Here is a 14,189-nt window from a genome sequence, read left to right on the forward strand (position 1 = left end):
AGTGAATGAATGGATGGAAGAATAAATACAGGCATGCATGCGTGCTTGCTGCAGATGGACTTCCACTAGTAGAGCGCCTGTCTGCCTGATGAAGTTCCAGATTCAATCCCCAGTACTAAAAAGGAACCAATGAGCAAATGGCCATGTTCTCCTCCCTTTGTCACCACACTTTATCTCTAAGAGTAGCACCGTCCCCATATTGCTCCCTGCCTGACCCCACTAGGTTCTGGCCACTCAGATGTTTCCAGACTTGAAAAACTAGTTTTCTATCATAGAGAAACAGAACAAAAACATGTCTGAGGGATAAGGGTGGTTGGTTCCTAAATGCAGACTGGAAGTATTTCTGAGCAGTAGCAGCCAGCACCTGATGGGCATGCAGAAACCTATGGGGTGCCCCGGCAGGGTGCGTGGTGGGATGGCAGTGAGCCTCTCAGATGGGGATCTACACAGCCTTCTCTGGTGGCCTTAACTACTCCATTATCAGAGGGACACACTGAACACACAGCAGTCCCTCATTTTCCACAGGGGATCCCCAAGGAGGACAGACCTCAGAGCTACCCCTGTCCCTCAGGTGCCTAGAACACTGTGGTGGCTGCAATCATTTGGCAGCCACGGGGGGGGGGGGGGGGGGCAGTGGCTTGCGGAGCCTCTGGCTAGCGCCAAAGGACCAAGGTGGAGAACAGAGGCCACTCTGGGCCAGTGTTCTAGGCCTGCATCTCTAGTGAAGCAGTGCGCATCAGGAGTTCAGAGCTTGGGGAGAGTTTATTGAGAGCAGGTTTTGTGTACCAAAAAGATGCTGGGCTTTTATTGGGCACTGGCAGGCGTCACAGCAGGTGGTCCCTTTAATGCTATTACTTGGTTGGCCAGACTGCGACGACCACAATAGCCACGAGCAGCAATAAAATCACCATTATCATCCCTGAAAAACAAAAGCAGAACAGGCCTGTTTCAGTGATCAGACCAGAAGGGCAACGCACGTCCTACCAAGTACCTGCAGAGAGGGGAGCAGACACCGGCTCTGGCTTTGCAGGCTGGCAGGTGCGGAATGCAGTGGCTCCAGGGAAGCCCAGAAACAGCCCTGGCCCTAGAGAGCTGTGCCACTGCTCTGGACGGCAAGACTGAGATGCTGGTGGGGCGGGTGAGCAGGAGGGTGCGCGGGAGTTCCAGCTCCAGCCACGCGGGCAGAGGCACAGACCCTTGCTACACGGCAGGCATCTCCTTTGGACGTGGATCCGACTGAACACAGTCCTTTGCCCACTGAGCTCACTGTCTTCCATGTGCACAGACCCAGCGTTTAAGTTGTGTGCCCACCACGTACTAGGTACAGCAGACCTGTGTACCCTAACACAGACAGGGCAGGGCCACCACGAAGCAAGCATCCACGCTGGCCATGGTGGTGCTGGCTGTAATCTTGGTGTTTCGGGAGGCTGAGGCAGAAGGATCACAAGTTTGAGCCTAACTTGGGCAATTTAGTGAGACCCTATGTCAAAAACAATAAAAACAAAAGGTAGTGGGATGGAGTTCAGTGAAAAGGCCCTGAGTTTAATTCTCAGTACCACACACAAACAAGTACAGTAAGTGTCTCAATTATTTTATTTTTCTCTTTAATCGCTCGGACAAAATACCAACACGCAAAATTAAGAAAGGAAAGCTTTATTTAGCTCACAGTTAATGGAAATTTTAGTTCATATGCCGCTGGCTCTAAGGCAGATGGTAGCAGAAAACAATGAAGAGCAGAGAAATCAAGCCTCTCTCTCTTCCTTCTATACTGACTGAGAAGACCGGCGCTCTTCTAAGGAAGGGGTGGCAGCTGTGACGATCTGAGCTCCTCCGAAGTGCGGCTGCAACAATCAAGCTCCTCCAAGAGGAGTGGCGAAGAAGCCTTTTTAAACCCCTTTATATGCTCTTTAAGTGCTGAGTCACTTGAGGACGGGACAGGCTCTCCCCTAGCGCATGGAGTGGCTGAGCCATCTACCTAAGCTTCTGACCCCTTCACCTCACACACTGTATCAACCATCACAGTAAGTATCTAGAAACGCCTGCGCACCTGACTGCCCTGGCCACCAAGGCCCAGAGCAGGGAAGTGAGCAGATGAGGAAAGGGACAACAAGGGTATCGGAGTGACCAAGCTGGGGTCACATGGAGCTTGTGGAAAACTGAGGAGCTGAGGTGGTCAGGCTCCAAGAGCCCAACTCTTTATCCTGGCCCAGGATGCCACAGGTCTTAAGCCAGTCACCAGCATGAGCCATCCTCTGGGCAACCTCTGGCCACCTCCAGTGATCTACGTTGGAATTATGAAAATTTTAATAAGTGGAAATTCAGTTTCTCAGTTGCCTTAACCATATTTCAGTTGTTCAAGTGTTGTAAACAGCCAGTGGTGTGACACTGGAGATAGTTTTGATACGGTATGATTTCACTGTCATTTCTCAGTCTAAGTATTTTTAAATGCTCAGCAATGATTTCTTTCTTGGCGCAATGTACGGGTTGATACACTGTGTCACCTTGAGAAGTTGAGAAGTTTAATTACATGACCCAGCAGAGAGCCAGGGGCTTTACTTTCTAAACCTCCTTACCTGAGCAAGAGGAGGGCATGGACACTGTGTGAGCTCTACACCCCAACCCAGGGTAGTGGGCTTATAATCTAAGGAGGGGAGAAGCTGGCTAGAGGCTGCAGCTGCCATCCTTCCCTTTGCTCTTCGCTGTTTTCTGCTGCCATGAACTGCTGCCTTCTCCCATGTGGCACTCTGCCTGGGAGCCAGCTGAGCATAGACTAAAACCTCCACAAACTGTGAGCTAAATAAACCTTTCCTTCCTTCATTATGGGTGTCAGGTATTTTGTGCTAACAACAAGAGAAGAGTAACTGAGACACCCAATCATTACTTAGAAGTACATTTTAAAATTTCCAGTCATAGTAATAACCAAAATACACGTATTTTAAAATCAGAGAGCTGGGCATGTTGGCACATGTCTATAATCTCAATACTTGGGAAGCTGGGGACCCGAAGATCTGGCAAAACAGGTAAGAAATTAAAAAACACAAATAATAATATGGGTGAAAACTGAAAAAAATCATAAGTAATAACTGCAGATGGAAGAAATTATAGAAAATATTATGAACAACTTTATGGTAATAAATTTTAAAAGTTGGAATATTTTCCTAAATAAAAGAAAAAAACCAGTCCCAGAAGAGATAGAATGACTATATAAATTATTTTAGAAATTGAAGACGTGCTGGGTGTAGTGGCGCACACCTGTAACCCCAGCATTCAAGAGCCTAAGGATGTAAGTTCAAGGCCAGCCTGGGTTATACAGTGAGCTCAAGGCCAGCCTATTCTATGTAGTGAGAACCTGTCTAAAATAAATAAATAAGTAAAAATAAATTCAGAGAAAATACATGTAATATATTTTGATGTGAAAATATCTAATTTTGATCACTACAAATATATTAACAATACTTCTGTTGGTTTGCTGACTTGTACTTGAAGGAAAAACTACATCTGAACAAGACATTCATAAGAGAAGAACATAATCTGCTTTTCCACTGAAAACCTGCTTAGCAAAATAGATGTTTCTTAAGTTCGGAGATAGTGTAAGTTTTAAATGCAACTTGTCTTAGTACAGCTTGCCCATGATTTTAAATACTGAGAAAGAAATTTAAATATATGGTAAGGGATAGCCAGATAGCTCAGTGGACTAAAGCGCCTGCTTAGGCAGAGTGCAGCAGCCGGGGATCAACCCCCACAGCATGCCATGCTGGCCTTGCCCCTGGGGCACACTGAGACAGGACTGTGACTGGGTGTGGTGGCATGCACCTGTAATCCCAGCACTTGGGAGGCTGAAAACAGGAGAATGATTGAGTCTGATTATGTAGTGAGACCCTGTTCACCCTGTATACCCTATAGACCCTGTCCTAAATTCATAAAATAAATAAATAAATAAATAAATAAATAAATAAATAATAAGCTTCCTTGCCATCTCCTCGTTAACGTGGGTGAATTTTCCCATAGGGCCTCTTTCTTGGGGATCCTGTCCTGTGAGAGTTCCTCCCCTCCAGGACCTAGGGCTTCTTTTTCTCCCCCATTTGCATGGAACACAGAATAAAGCTTCCACATCAGGGATCTGCACACTCAAGTCCGTGGATCAGTTCTGTCTGTGGTCTGTTTTTGCACAACCTATGAGTTAAGAATAGTTTTTATATTTTTAAAGGGTTGTCATAAAAGTAAAAGGAGGAGAAGATGTGACATATCATCTGTGGTGTGTAAAGCCTGAGCCATTTATCATCTGGCCCAGCACAGAAGTTTGCTGACCTCTGCTGAGTGTCACCATAGGATAAGGACCCAGCTGCAGCACCAGTTCATTCCCTTAGGTTCTAGTTTTCAATGCTCTCATTTCTCTCATCTAGGGATTTCTCTCCCTCCCTCCCTCCTTCTCCCCCCCTCCCCCCCTCCCTCTCTCCCTGCCTCCCTTGTGAATTCAGTTATGTACTAACATTGTACAGTGGAGTATAATATTTTGACTAGTATTTACTTTAAGACACTCTCAATGATGGGGTACATGAGTGATATTTTAGTCCAGCTTCTAGACAGAACAAGAAAAACCAATCTTTTCATTCACTTCCATCTCCAGAAAAACTGTCAGGTTGACCAAAAGCTTCACGGAGACAGTAGCTACAGTTTGTCACTCTGCTATTGTGTGTGTCTGGTTGAGAACTCACTCTTGGCTGGGGTGAAGAGATTATGTGGTGCGGCATCAGAAGAAGGGATCAGTCAGTGGGAAGAGCAAGGGGGCTCAATGGGGGCCTCGGCTCGCTCCTGGATAGGACAGCGCTGGCTGAGCAAGTGAGGGAGATGAGCAGCAGCACTTGGGGACAGGCGCAGCCAGCGGGGCAGTGCAGGTGCAGGCGGCTCACAGCAGGAGAGCACTTGAGGCAGGAGATCTCCTAGTGTGTCCCAGGGCACCAGCGAAACTGTTGACAGTCCAGGGCTGAGGCCCATTCAAGTGACCCTGAGCTTTCAAAGCAGGGTGAACATGACAACAGCTAAATGGGAGACCAGAACAAAGGAATGAGTAATGGGTGAGGAACACAAATCATCCACCTGGTTTAGTCTATACACACCATGCCTGAAACGAGGGAGGAGGCCAGGAGGTGTGTGTGTGTGGCTCTCCCAACTCAGACCTGGACCACTGCAGGGCTGTGCTTCTGTGCTTAGCTGTCTTTTGGATGGAAACTGGATCAGGTCACCTCCTTTCTTCAAGCCCTCTGAAGACTTAAACAGATCAGACACTACGGCGGCCTAGAAGGCTCATGTGATCTGGGCCCATGGCTCCTGCAGCTGAGGCTCTCGGCCTGTGCTCTAGCCACCAGGCCTCCTTCACTCTCCACATGCCACATTCTTGATTGCCCATGGGCTTGGATACATGCTGTCCTGTCTGTCTAGAGTTCTCCCTGCCTTGGCCCAGCCAGTCCTGCCGACCTCAGCTAACTCCTTCTTGACCTCTAATCAACAGTACTCCTTTTGCCCAGCTGCGTCCCACTGTGCCTTCTTATTGAGCACCATATCCTGGTCTCTAGCATGCAGTTGGCCCACAAGTGAGGTACTGTGTAAGTATCATAAATGAGTAAATACACTCAGTATTTGAAATGGACCAGAAGAAACAATGAAAAAGACACAGAAGAGGTAGTAAACAGGGAGGGAGAAGCTGAGAAAGCACATCAAAGATGACAGTTAAGAAAGAAGTCCAAGCAGTGGTCATTGCCACCAATAAATACTGAAGAGAGTCACTAAGACAGGGAAAGCTCCTGAACACCTTTAGTAGTTTTAGGAGAAAGGTGGGTGGGCTTAGGGGAATTATTAACATAAGAACGTGTGTGTGTGTGTGTGTGTGTGTGTGTGTGTGTGTGTGTGTGTTCAGGACTAGAATAGGCACAGGTGAGTGCCTAGTCCCAGGCATGCCTTTTAAGGCTGATCTGTCAGTCACTGAAACTGTAAATCAGACAAATCATGCCTCTGTGAAGGGACACACACTGCCCAGGAGGAATAAAAACACAATTCACTCTTGACACCTTCGATGGTAGCTGATAACATGATAAACTAGGTCCCTGCCCCAAGATGAAAAGAGGAACTTTAAGAGCAATGACAAATGACATTTTTACACCCTTAACCCAGAGGGGTAAACACAGGTTCCTGGGGACTTCCACAGGCTTAGGGAGACTAGTGTGTACTGAGGCTCAGCTGAGGAAGTCATTTCAAGATGGCAAGTGACAGTGATAAGCAAAAGCCAACTGCAGCCTTTGTGCTGAAGAGAAGGTGTTTGCAGACCTTATCTCTGCGACCCTTTCTGGAGAGGCAGAAGCAGCAGTGGCTCTCTTGGAATGTGAGCACTGGTCTGGCACCTTCCTGAATGGGGTCTCTCTCCTCTGGAGGATGTTTTAGGAAGAGTAACCAGGACCTTTGCAAAGCCCCATGGAATATTCCAGGATGCCTGGTTTTGTGCTACAGACGACAGCGTTTTGCCTCTTCTTGCTCACCACAATAAATCACTCTTCTTTCCATTTCCATCTCGAGGAAGTGGAAGCCCTGGAAGTGAGCTCTCCTGCTAAGGCCCTGAGCTGGTCAGAGGATGAGCCAGGAGGCTCGGGCAGTGGCCACACTTCTGACCTTTCCTGCACCAGTGCAGCCAGGCCAGGAGTCCTAAGTTCTCACAGAGAGGAGATTATCAGGCAGAGAGACCCAGACTCTGGGGGGCTCAAAGCATGAGAAGTTTTCTTCTCTTTCCAGTCTCTTCCTTTTTCTCCCTCCTCTACTTTTTTATGTTGGAAAACTGAAGACACAGAAAAGTAGATAAAAGAGTAAGCATACAGAACAGTGCGGAGCCTTTCACTCAGCTTTAACAAACGGATTCACAGCCAGTCTGCTTTCTCTGCACCCTCACCTGTACCTGTCTCCAGTGTGGCACCTGGAAAGACCTCCCAGGCATATTTTATCCATAGGCGTTTTAGTGCCACTGAAAGGTAAGGTGCCATGTTAAGGAAGCACCATCACACACACACACACACACACACACACACACACACACACACACACAGCTGAAATTCCACAAAGGGAGGGCCAGGCCAAAGCCTCCAACCCACCAGACGGAGGAAACAGCCTTCAGGATGCAGGAGGGTTCTGACTGTCGGTGAAGGAAGGATGGGGAAGAATTTGAACCATACTGAGTCACATGTGGAAGACAGAACTTAGTTCTTTTGCCTCTAAATAGTGCTCAAGCCTCAGGAGGTCTCGTCATCCATCCCCCAGCTAAGGAAATGTTTGACATTTCAGAACAAGAAAGACAGTTGAACTTCTGGGAACCTGCCAACTTCTAAACAATGACTGCTCTCTGCCCCTGACCCCGGTGTGGAACACCTGGCGAGCCTCTTGACTCCGGGATCGTTTCCTCCACGCTTCACTCAGCTTCTTCTCTGGTACTGCCGGCACCTGGCAGGGCAGATGGCTCCTGCCAGTACTCAAGAGCCCCTTTCAGGGGCAGACATGGCTGCCAGGGTTACAGGAGTGGAAAAAAATGTCCATTTCCTTTGGTCAGTTTACCAGATGAGTATTACTCAACCACTTACAATATTTACAAGTCCAGCTCATGGCAATTAAAAAAAGATGTAAGAAAACAAACTCCTTTTCAAACTAGGAAAGGACATTCAACACAGCCTCTCAGGAACAGGGCCGTGTTTGCTGAAGATTGTTCCTGTAGATTAATGATCCATACTTTTTTTAACAGTGAAACAGTGGAAACCAGCAAGTGACAGCGAAGGTAACAGCTCTCGGGGTGCTCTGAGCCTGGAGGAGGAGAGAAAGGAAAGAAGAGGAGAGGACTGCCTGCCTTTTCTTGGGGGCTGGAGGATGGGTCTGGGTGTTGGCCACTTCTACCCTATTGCTGTGAGCTGCTGGGAGGGGAATGTGACAAGAGGCAGGACAGCAGGGGCTGGGGTGGGAAGCAGGAGGAGATTCGGGAACCCTGATCTGGAAGAGTTTCTATCTGCTTTTGTTCCACGGAAAGCCACTCTGGCCACCCATCACTTTTGGTTGCTCTGAGCCAAAATACACGTTCTTGTCTGCCTTGTTCTTCACACTGGAAGAGCCAGGGCTACCAGGCCACCCCAGGTAATAACATTAAAGATGAACAGAGCACTCTTATGAATGAGTCCTGTAGTGAGCTGCTTTTCCCCTCAGTTGTACTGCCAGTAGGTGACATTTGCTTACGTATTAGCCGGTGGCTTCTCACTGATTAAACATGAATTTTTTATAGCAGACTCCTGAGCTGAGGTAGAGAATAAACAGCACAAGAGACAAAATGGGAATATTTGTTTTCAAAAGTTCATGTAAATGTTCCCTTTAATCCTATTACTGGGCAAATAAGCTAAGAAAAGAGTAAAGGTGCAGAGAAGGTGAGGACATTTACATTTTCAGGGACCTGAAGGCACCCTGGAGCTCTCTGACCAGACCTGCCTGCTCTAGTGCTATGCAGGGTCTGCTCAGCAGCCCATGGTGAGGACATCATGGACCTAGCAGCCTCCCAGGATCAGGGAGCCAGCCTCTGGGGGTGCAGAAGGGGAACCAACTGCCTGTGATATTGGCCTCCGCGTCTACCTCACACTTGTACATATTAATTTCCTGTGAATAATGCTTTCATTAAAACACTGTGCAAAGCTGTCTCTGGTTTTCTGTGTCTGTTTTTGTTCTTAGTGTGGCCTCTACAACATCCCTCCAACCTTCTCCTTCTGTTTTGTGGTAACTCCCTTTAGCTCTTCTGAGGCCTTCCTGCCCTGCTGGGCCCCTCTGTTTGTAACCTCTCCTTGTCCCCAGCGTGCTCCGGGGATGTGGTCTTGATACTCAGCTCAGACTACGCGTCCGCTAAACAGCTGCTCACCGCTGCCTGTCCTGTCTCAGGAGCGCTGCTAGGGGTGCCGGGGCACATACGTGACTGTCCTGCATCTGCCAGTTCTTCCACTGCTGATTGTTCATTAGGCCACAAGACCGCCCCAGACAGGGACTGCACTGTCCACTGTGGTGCAGGGACACTGGTTTCACAATTAAGGATGCTAAGCTTTGCATCTACCACTTTCTAGCTATAACATGCTGGAAAGGTTTCTTAACTAGGAATTTGGTTGCACCATTTCTGAAAAAAAGACTAAAAAATACCAACACTGTAGACTAATGAGGTTTTGATAAAGCAAACTACATAAAGTTTCTAGACTGTGACTCGGGCTCCATAAATGGTGATCCCTCCTGTCCTGCGCCTACCTAAGAATCGTGCCTTGTACATGCAGTGCCCTACACACAGGGCTGACACTCCATGGCTGTTCTGTGAAGAGCTGGCCTCTCAACTTAATGACAGAAATAACAAGGCATTCATCCCAAAAGAGAAGGAAGAAGCACAAAAACAGATGCACACCTGGGTGGCATCTGGTGCAGAAACAGAGTGCCCAGTTCTACTTGGGCCCAGAGGTGAAGATGGGCATCCAGGAAGGGTTGGAAGTTCAGAGTGGAATATCTGGCAGCGTCCGATTTGGTTACTGGCTACAGGAAGGGCAGCTGCACCGGGCGAAGTTCTGGCTGCACCACACGGCAAGGAGAGCACAGCCAAGTGGACACCAGGTGAAAGAAACTGTGAAAAACTGAAATGTAAAAAAACCTTTGAGGAAGCAGAGGTCAGAGCCAGGGCACAGGTGGAGGATGAGGTCCCTAGCAAGAGAAAGGGAATGTAACAGCAAAACAAAAGCAGACTCAATGCTCTGGCACATTCAGCTCTGTGGGAAGAGGGGCAGCGAGGGACAGAGGGGCTGGGGGGTCCTGGGAGCCCAGCGCAAACTGGAGTAGAAAATAGTAATAATAATAATAACAACAACAACAGTAGCAGCAGCAACAATGGTAATGACAATGCTGAGACTGACAACAGTAGTGTAATAAGGACAGAAGTCACAAAATTAAGAGTATGGTTACACCAAAAAGTACATGTGTTCATAAAACTTTACAGTAATCAAGTTCCATGTTATTATCATAAAGCAATGAGGCTAGTGGGGCAATAATGCCCCCCACATCACAGGTGACCAGGCAAGATGAGAAGAAGAAGCCAGCCCATATCCCCTAGGGAGCCCTTCCTAGGAAGGTGGCAACAGCAGGCCTGGGCTTAGGTAATGGCCATCTTCCCTGACAGGGAGCATGGCAAGGTGGGCTGGACTCAGGAACTGGGAGGTTGGGATGGGAGCAGGGAACCTGTGCAGGCCACAGGAGTCCTGTGGGTGAAAGTGACAAGCTATGGACTGGGGTACACAAGTTGTGGTGCGGTGTGACTCCAAACACACACTACAAGGCAAAAGCAAAACAATACAAAACAAAACAAAACAACCTCAAAATGCCTCCCACAGGATCTGCCTGTGTTTTCTTATCCACCAAAAACAGAGAAACCCTAGAATTAAACAGATCTTCACTTTATCTCAGCATTGTGTCATACTGACTGAATGTAATCAACAGTCTGCCTCTGACAAGACCACGGTCTAGGACACATCACAGGGGGATGAGGAAGGGCTTGCAGACTTCAGCCTGGCCCCCGGCAGTGTCTACGAGCAACTCACCCCACACCTCTGCATCCCAATGCCATGAGGTCACGCAGGACAACACATGCATCTCCCAACCTGCTGGGGACTGAGTGACACCGTATAAGAGCCCAAGGTTTGGAACTGGGATGGTGCTAACTGGTGGTTGCCCTCTTCTGAAAGTACCACCTTCCTGAAGATAACGACTGAGGTCTTTTCTGAGGTGACTCTGCAGTGGCCAGGCCAGTGCTAACAAGTGTTAGGGCTGAATTTCAGCTGAGGTGACTTTGGGAGGACAGAGGAGCCCCTAACCTTGTCACCTCACCTCATGCCACACTGGGAGAGGAGACCCTTTTGGGTTCCTGTGGTCCAGTGCGGGGCCCCATACAATGCTGACAAATAAGATGTAACAAATGCTCTGTGGAGATACAGAAAAGAGAAGGCAGCAGCTGGGGGAAGACAGCAGTGGTGAGAGAGACATCTGGGGGCCAGAGGGAGCAAGAACACGCTCAGCAGGAAGTAGGAATCAGGATAGGTGACCTGAAAGGAGTAGGGGTGGGGATGAAGGAAAAAGGACTGGCCTTGAAACGGGAAATTAAAAGGAATTAAGACTGTAAGAGGGGGGGCCGGGGAGATGGCTCAGTGGAATAAGCGCTTCCCTGGCAAGTGCAAGGGCCTGAGTTCAATCCCTGGTTCTGCCAAAAAAAAAAAAAAATAATAATAATAGTAATAATAATACTGTGAGAGCAGGGGCAGAGGAGCTGGACGGTAGCCTAGTGAGAGGAAGGCTTGGAGTCTGGGCTTGAGCCCCTGGCCAGGCATCAGGAGGCTTTGAAGCAGCAGTGTTGGTCACAGCCAGGCCAACCCTTGGTCAGCAGAGACCCCTGTGAGTGCTCATTTCTCCAGCCAGGTGAATCAGGTCAGAACAAGGGCTGTTGACCAAAAATATTGCCTGAGGTAGGATTTAATGAGACAGTTAGATGTACCCACACAGAACACAACTCAACAAATTTGTTGAATGCCTACTGGGTATCAGGTGCAAGGGTACAATGATGCATACTTGCCTCTTTAGGATCTGCTAGTCTCATGAACAAGACAGAAAATCCACCCTATCTCTACCACTGCTAAAACAAAAAAACATACCCCTGCAGATGATATCCGTTCCCTAGAGACAACAGGTAAAAACCTGGCCATTACTGTTGCTTCCTGCACAGAAAGTGCTGAGCAGCTTCTAGGCCCCATCTGTGTTCTTTGAGTGTTATCCATTTCCCTTCTCCAAAATAAGTTCAGCTCAACAGCAGAATTCAATTGTAAATAGATAATCCTTCATATCAGCAATCAAAAGCAGCCTATTATGAGTTGTCATGTCAATAATTTAATGCCAATTCTCTGGTGCATCAATATTTTCTAAGAAATATCCCCTCATTGTGCTGTACGTTACCCTTGGGAATGTGAATCTATCGGAGTCTGGCAGGAATTCAAGTGTCTGAAAAAAATTGTCAGGAACTCTGTTATGGATATCTTGTTTTGACAATCCCCTCTTGACTGTGTCAGAAGATTTCTGGATGGCTCCAGTCTGGCAACGGATTCACGACTACAGATCCCTTCATCTGGACTGGGTTACATCCCCTGGCACCAATTAGGCACGCCTGGCATGGTGATGCAAGGGCACTGCCGCTAAAGTTCTCACCCAGGCAGACAAAGGGAAGGCATCAAAGCACAGCTTTGTCAACGCACCAGGTGCAATCATCTGATTAAGAGGCACTGGTAGATCCAAACCTCAGAACAACACGTCATAGGTATGGATGGGAGCCATTTGTGTTCAGCTTGGTCTGCCTCTGCAGGATGACAGTCATGTGACACTTTACTGGAGGCCAACCAGGTCCTCTTCTCCAGGAATTTTGGATTTTGAACAGAGCACAAGTGGCGACCACGCACAGCAGTGATAACCCTCAAGCCACAGTGTCTACAGAAAGCCCAAAGGTTCCAGCACCTGCCTTCCTTTTGCCTCTTCTTCAGACTTGGTTGTCTCTGTCATCCCTTAGACTCTCACAAGTAACCCATCATCACCCAAATAAGTTTGCATTAAAAAACTAAAAAAGCCCCAATAATTTCTTCTTACTTATAACCAAGCTCTTTCAGTGAAGAGATCATCAGCAAGAATAGTTATTTGTTTCTACTCATTCAGAAAGACATAGAATAACATGAGAATATTTTACTTTACTTATTCTTTCTTCTTTCCTTTGTTATTGTTTTATCTTGTTTTGAGCAGCCAAGGATGGCCTTGAATACACAATCCTGAGAGGCAGGATTATAGGCTTGTGCCAGCATGACTAGTTCCTGGCTTGGTCTTGAAAGGACAGTTCAGAGGCATTGCTCCTTGGGGCATGCGGTCTTAAATTGCATCTCCTTACTGTGAATGACACAATAGAAAGAGCTGTCACTCTTACAACAGGGCCTTCTCAGATATCAAACTCCTCTCTTTAACAGTTATGTTTTATTTATTTATTTATTTATTTATTTATTTATTTATTTTTGGTGGAACCAGGAATTGAACTCAGACCCTTGCACTTGCCAGGGAAGCGCTTATTCTACTGAGCCATCTCCCCAGCCCCAATATTTTTTTTTTTTGGTGGTACCAGAGATTGAACTCAGGGCCTTGTGCTTGCCAGGTAAGCACTTATTCCACTGAGGCTATCTCCCTGGTCCCCCAAAGATTACCTACATTTATGTGTTATTACTGTGCAAGTATTCTTTGATTAATGCTACAGATATTGTCTTGAAGAGCTAAAGTACATAAAAGATGGGCTCTTCCACTAGGAGAACAGTTCTTGGAGCAAATATTAAGGAGGAGAGCTCACCCTCAGCAAAGAAAGCTAACAACAGAAACAGTAGATGGGGCAAACTAGTTGCTCTGAACCTTCTTGACAGAGATCTCCCCTCATGCTGGGCACCAGTGTCCAAGGCCCACTGAACCTGGTTTAAGCAGGTTTCACACAAATGCATGATGTTCCTGATACCACAGTCCCTTTTTAAAAAAGACATCATCTTACTATGTGGGCAAGGGTGGATTCAAACTCACTATGTAGTCCAGGCTGGCCTTTAATTTGAGATACTTCAAGGCTCAGGCTCCCAAGTGCTGGAAGTACAGGTGTGTGTCATCACACCTGGGTCAACCATAGCATTTCTAGCAAGCGCCCTGTTCATCACTATTAGTGATGCTATGCATTTGCATTTTACACATACTTTGTATACATTATGTACATTACACATTGAACTGCTCAATCATTACTTTTTTATTTTTTTGTATTTTAGGCAAGGGACTACAGGGTGTTCAGAGTCTCACTATTAGATCGGACTCATAGTGATCTGCCTGTTTACAGCCTCCCAAGAGTTGGGATTACAGGAGTGTGCCACCATGCCCAGTGTCAATTGCCATCTCAGCGCGCTCCAGGGGCAGGGCTGGCATGGCAGGCCTGGGGATTGAACACTTGGCCCCTGTGCCTGCTTGTAGGTGCTTTAATCCGCTGAGCTATTTGGCCAGCCCTTCTCAATCAATACTTAATCAACAAATGAAAATCCTTTATTATGATATGCTTA

At 47.3% G+C, this 14,189-nt stretch overlaps 1 protein-coding gene across 1 annotated transcript in view; it reads right to left on the reverse strand.

Moving 5' to 3' along the window:
* Window positions 1-743: 743 nt before the first annotated feature.
* The window catches only part of Stx8 (syntaxin 8), a 305,754-nt gene continuing 292,308 nt past the window's right edge, over window positions 744-14,189 (reverse strand). Inside the window, exon 8 of the mRNA XM_004645159.3 lies at window positions 744-919. Coding sequence (XP_004645216.1) covers window positions 852-919 — 68 coding nt within the window. The 3' untranslated portion in view covers window positions 744-851. The remainder of the gene's footprint in view (window positions 920-14,189) is intronic.

The sequence above is a fragment of the Octodon degus genome, unplaced genomic scaffold, assembly GCF_000260255.1.
Source record: "Octodon degus isolate 3935 unplaced genomic scaffold, OctDeg1.0 scaffold00219, whole genome shotgun sequence".
Classification (NCBI taxonomy): domain Eukaryota; kingdom Metazoa; phylum Chordata; class Mammalia; order Rodentia; family Octodontidae; genus Octodon; species Octodon degus.